This window comes from Tyto alba, unplaced genomic scaffold, assembly GCF_018691265.1.
Source record: "Tyto alba isolate M040663 unplaced genomic scaffold, T.alba_DEE_v4.0 Super-Scaffold_9, whole genome shotgun sequence".
Lineage (NCBI taxonomy): Eukaryota > Metazoa > Chordata > Aves > Strigiformes > Tytonidae > Tyto > Tyto alba.
In genome coordinates, this window is record NW_024881330.1 from 35,543,341 (window position 1) to 35,546,754 (window position 3,414).

A 3,414-nucleotide genomic window follows, 5' to 3' on the forward strand; every position below is an offset into this window, starting at 1 on the left:
CTCCACACGGGTCTGGCTCCGCGCACGGTCGCACCAGCCCCGCCGCGGGCCAGCGCGCAGCGCTGCGCCGGGCAGCGCGGAGAGGCGCCGCCCCCGGCGCGGAGCTCAGCCGGGTCCTACCCCCCCCCATCCCCCCCCCCCCGGCCTCCGCGCCCCCCCCCCCCCCTCCCCAACTCCCCTCCGCCCGGCAGATGGTTTGCTCCGCGGACACCCGATATATAGAGCTGTCAAGGGGCGCATCCCCCCTCCGCGTCCCCCCCCCCCCCCCCACCCGGGCATCCCCCCCCACCCCTGAGCCCCCACGCAGGCACGGACTCTCGGCGGCGGGGCCGCCCCACGCTGGGCCGACTCGCCTCGGCCGTCCGCCCCCTCCTGCCTGCCCCGCTGCCCGCCTCCCTGCCTCCCACCCGCGGCGATGTCCACGGGCTCCGGGAGCGAGGCGGAGGAGCTGCCGGAGATGGACCTGCGGGCGCTGCAGCTGGACTACCCGCCGCCGGCGGGCAAGCGGCAGCCCCGCGGCGAGCTCTACCCCTCGGGGGACAACTCCTCGGCGGCGGAGGAGGAGGAGGAGGAGGAGGAAGAGGAGGAGGAGGAGGAGGACGGCGAGGGCAGCTGCGCGGCGGGGTCGGCGGGCAGCGGCTGCAAGAGGAAGCGGGCGCGGGGCGGCGGCCCCGGGGGCAAGAAGGCGGCGTCGGGGCCGCGGGGGCCGCCGGCCGAGGGGAAGCAGTCGCAGCGCAACGCGGCCAACGCGCGGGAGCGGGCGCGGATGCGGGTGCTGAGCAAAGCGTTCTCCCGGCTGAAGACGAGCCTGCCCTGGGTGCCGCCCGACACCAAGCTCTCCAAGCTGGACACGCTGCGCCTGGCGTCCAGCTACATCGCCCACCTCCGGCAGCTGCTGCAGGAGGACCGCTACGAGAACGGCTACGTCCACCCCGTCAACCTGGTACGGCGCGGAGGCGGGGGGGGGGGCGCGGAGGGAGGCGGGAGGCCCCCGGCGCCTTCGGGCTGGAGCGGCGAGGGGCGCCCGTGGGGTGGGTGTGTGTGGGGGGGTGTCTCGGCGGGGAGCCCCCGGCCCCCCCCACCCCCACCCCACGGGCAGGGCTGGCAGCCCTCAAGCCGCGCCCGCCCTCGGAGAAGCCGCGGGGGCGGCCCCGACCGCTTCGCCGAAGCCCGGTACCCCGCGCCCCGGGGGGCAGCCGAGAGCCGGGCTTGGCCCGCGGCGCCGGCGGGTGCGTCCGTTCTGGGGGAGTCGGACTGGGGGGACCCGAAAGAAAGAAATTCCTCGGGCATTAGGCAAGCTTAACGTCCGAAAAAAAAAAAAAAAAAAAAAGGAGCAGATCGCTCCGCCGGGCGGCTCGGAGCGCAAGCCAGCCGTCATTAGTTCATCGGCACGAACCCGAAAGGCCGATGCGTGCCACGGGGAAGGAAGGGGGGGGGGGGGGGGCTGCTTCTGCAGTGATAGCCTCTGACTAGCGGATACGGTTTTTCTTTATAAAATGACGCAAGCCGTTGCAAAGCAAGAGAAATGTTGCCTTTTTGATGAGCACAAGTTGTTGCTGACCGCTGCAGCCCTATTGCGGAGCGTTTCATTCTAATGAAGAACGTAGTGAAAATATTTATTAGAGGAACTCGGTTCTCCCTCTGCTTCCCACAGGGGCTAAACCATGATGACGTGTTTGCAACTGAACCAGAGTTAGACACCTATCAGTAATAAAGCTCCAGTTTCATACCAGGATAAACTTTCTTTTTAATTTGAAATACTTATTTTTTTTTTTTTCTTATTTTTGCCTACAGACTTGGCCATTTGTGGTTTCAGGAAGACCTGACTCTGACACCAAAGAAGTTTCCACTGCCAGCAGATTATGTGGAACTACCGCATAGTCAAAGTAAATTGGGGTGTGGGTTTTTTTTGTTGTTGTTGTTATTTTTTTTTTTTATGGGCTGGATATTTTTAAGAGCTGTGATTTATCGGCTCGAGATTAGAAGATGGGGAAAACCTCCACATCTCCAACAGTGTTAAATCCATGCCCCCTGTCATTCTTTTCCCTTAGAGTTCTGAGGGAAGTTTATTTAAAGCAATAAAGAAGGGAGGTGGTGAAAATCACAGTTTTTATGAACTGACTGCAGCAACTGAAGTCTGAGATTTGGAAAGGCCCTTCTTTGGCTTCATCACTTACCACTGCCTGAGGACCTGTTGTTCTGAGGCTTTTAAACTAATGGAAGAGGAACATAATGATATAGAATTAACAGCATGGACCAAAACGCAACTCTACAAACTAACCCCAAACAGTGTTATTTGTATTCTAAAGCAAAGCAGTATTTTAGAGTAGCTTTGAAACTCAGATAGATTTATAATATATTTTGATGGCTTTTGTATTCATGGATCTGGTTTACTGCAACTATGCACTAAGTGTAGTCATACTATTTTTTTTTTTTTTTGTCCTTTTAACCAGAGTTTTCTTGAAAACATGTAAGTGGCTATATTCTGCATTTAGGCTACCATCCATTGGAATTAAGCTAATTCCTTTGGTTATGTCTTGAAGTGCCACATGTAAGCATGTGAGACTGTCCGTAGAAATGTGGCAGAGTTTCCATGCCTTAATCTGGAAGGGAATTCTGCTTAGAGTAAGGCCAGGGTGCATGTATTGTAAAGAATGAGTTTGTATGATCCTGCAAAATAACAAGAATTCACAATGGTTTAAACATTCCTCCTGTACTGTCATGCCTATCTTTGAAAAGTTTACCCTCAGATAAGTTCTAGTGACATTTCTTCACTGATTCAAATGCTGTAATAAAAGAGGATGCCATCAAATAAGTTGCAAATGTAAATAACTCTATTTTTTTATAAATTACATTAAAAGCTTGGTTACAATGACTTACTGGTACTGTGATAGTGTGTGCCTGCATCAATACAGGAATGTTTCTGTAATGCACGTTCTTAAAACCTGCTTTTGTAAACACAGTTATCTTCCTCATCTCTTGAGAGCAGATACACCTCCAGCAACAGAGTCAGATAAGAACACTTTCAGATAAGAACACTTTCACCCCCCCAAATTCATCTGAGGTACAGTACTATACCAGCAGGGAAAAACACATTTTAACAACTTACAGGATTCACTGTCATAATGTTTTCTGTGAATCAGGAAAATAAATAAATGTAGATTAAGAAATGGATGTTAGTAATTTGTTCTGTTTCATAGCATGAAAGATAGTGTAATAGCTTCTTTTGCTGTTCTTTGCCATTTTACATGTTCATCTATAGTTTGTTTTGCTTTTATTTGTATTTGTACAGTGGGAAAATCGACTGAGTATTCCTAGTTGGGAGCAGACTCTTCCTGTTTTAAGATTCAAACCCCTGAGACAAGATTTTCTTTTTCTCAAAATATTTTATCAGCAGTTAATTCACAGTAAGGG

At 53.3% G+C, this 3,414-nt stretch overlaps 1 protein-coding gene across 2 annotated transcripts; it reads left to right on the forward strand.

The window, feature by feature from the left end:
- The first annotated feature begins 313 nt into the window (after positions 1-313).
- Positions 314-2,875, forward strand: MSC (musculin). 2 transcript variants are annotated; one of them, XM_042786003.1, is made up of 3 exons: positions 314-943; positions 1,795-1,886; positions 2,052-2,875. In XM_042786003.1, exons 1-2 carry the CDS (start codon positions 416-418, stop codon positions 1,879-1,881), a joined length of 615 nt encoding a protein of 204 aa, XP_042641937.1. In that variant the 5' UTR covers positions 314-415; the 3' UTR covers positions 1,882-1,886; positions 2,052-2,875. The 2 variants fall into 2 exon arrangements, with proteins under 2 accessions (XP_042641937.1, XP_042641936.1); XM_042786002.1 differs by having other exon boundaries at positions 1,795-2,875.
- Positions 2,876-3,414: the final 539 nt, after the last annotated feature.

Excerpts from the sequence above, each read along its gene's own strand:
- MSC (XM_042786002.1), top strand. The coding sequence starts at position 416 with ATGTCCACGGGCTCCGGGAGCGAGGCGGAGGAGCTGCCGGAGATGGAC. Across the intron at positions 944-1,794 it reads ACGTCCACCCCGTCAACCTG|ACTTGGCCATTTGTGGTTTC; the intron begins GTACGGCGCGGA and ends TTTTGCCTACAG.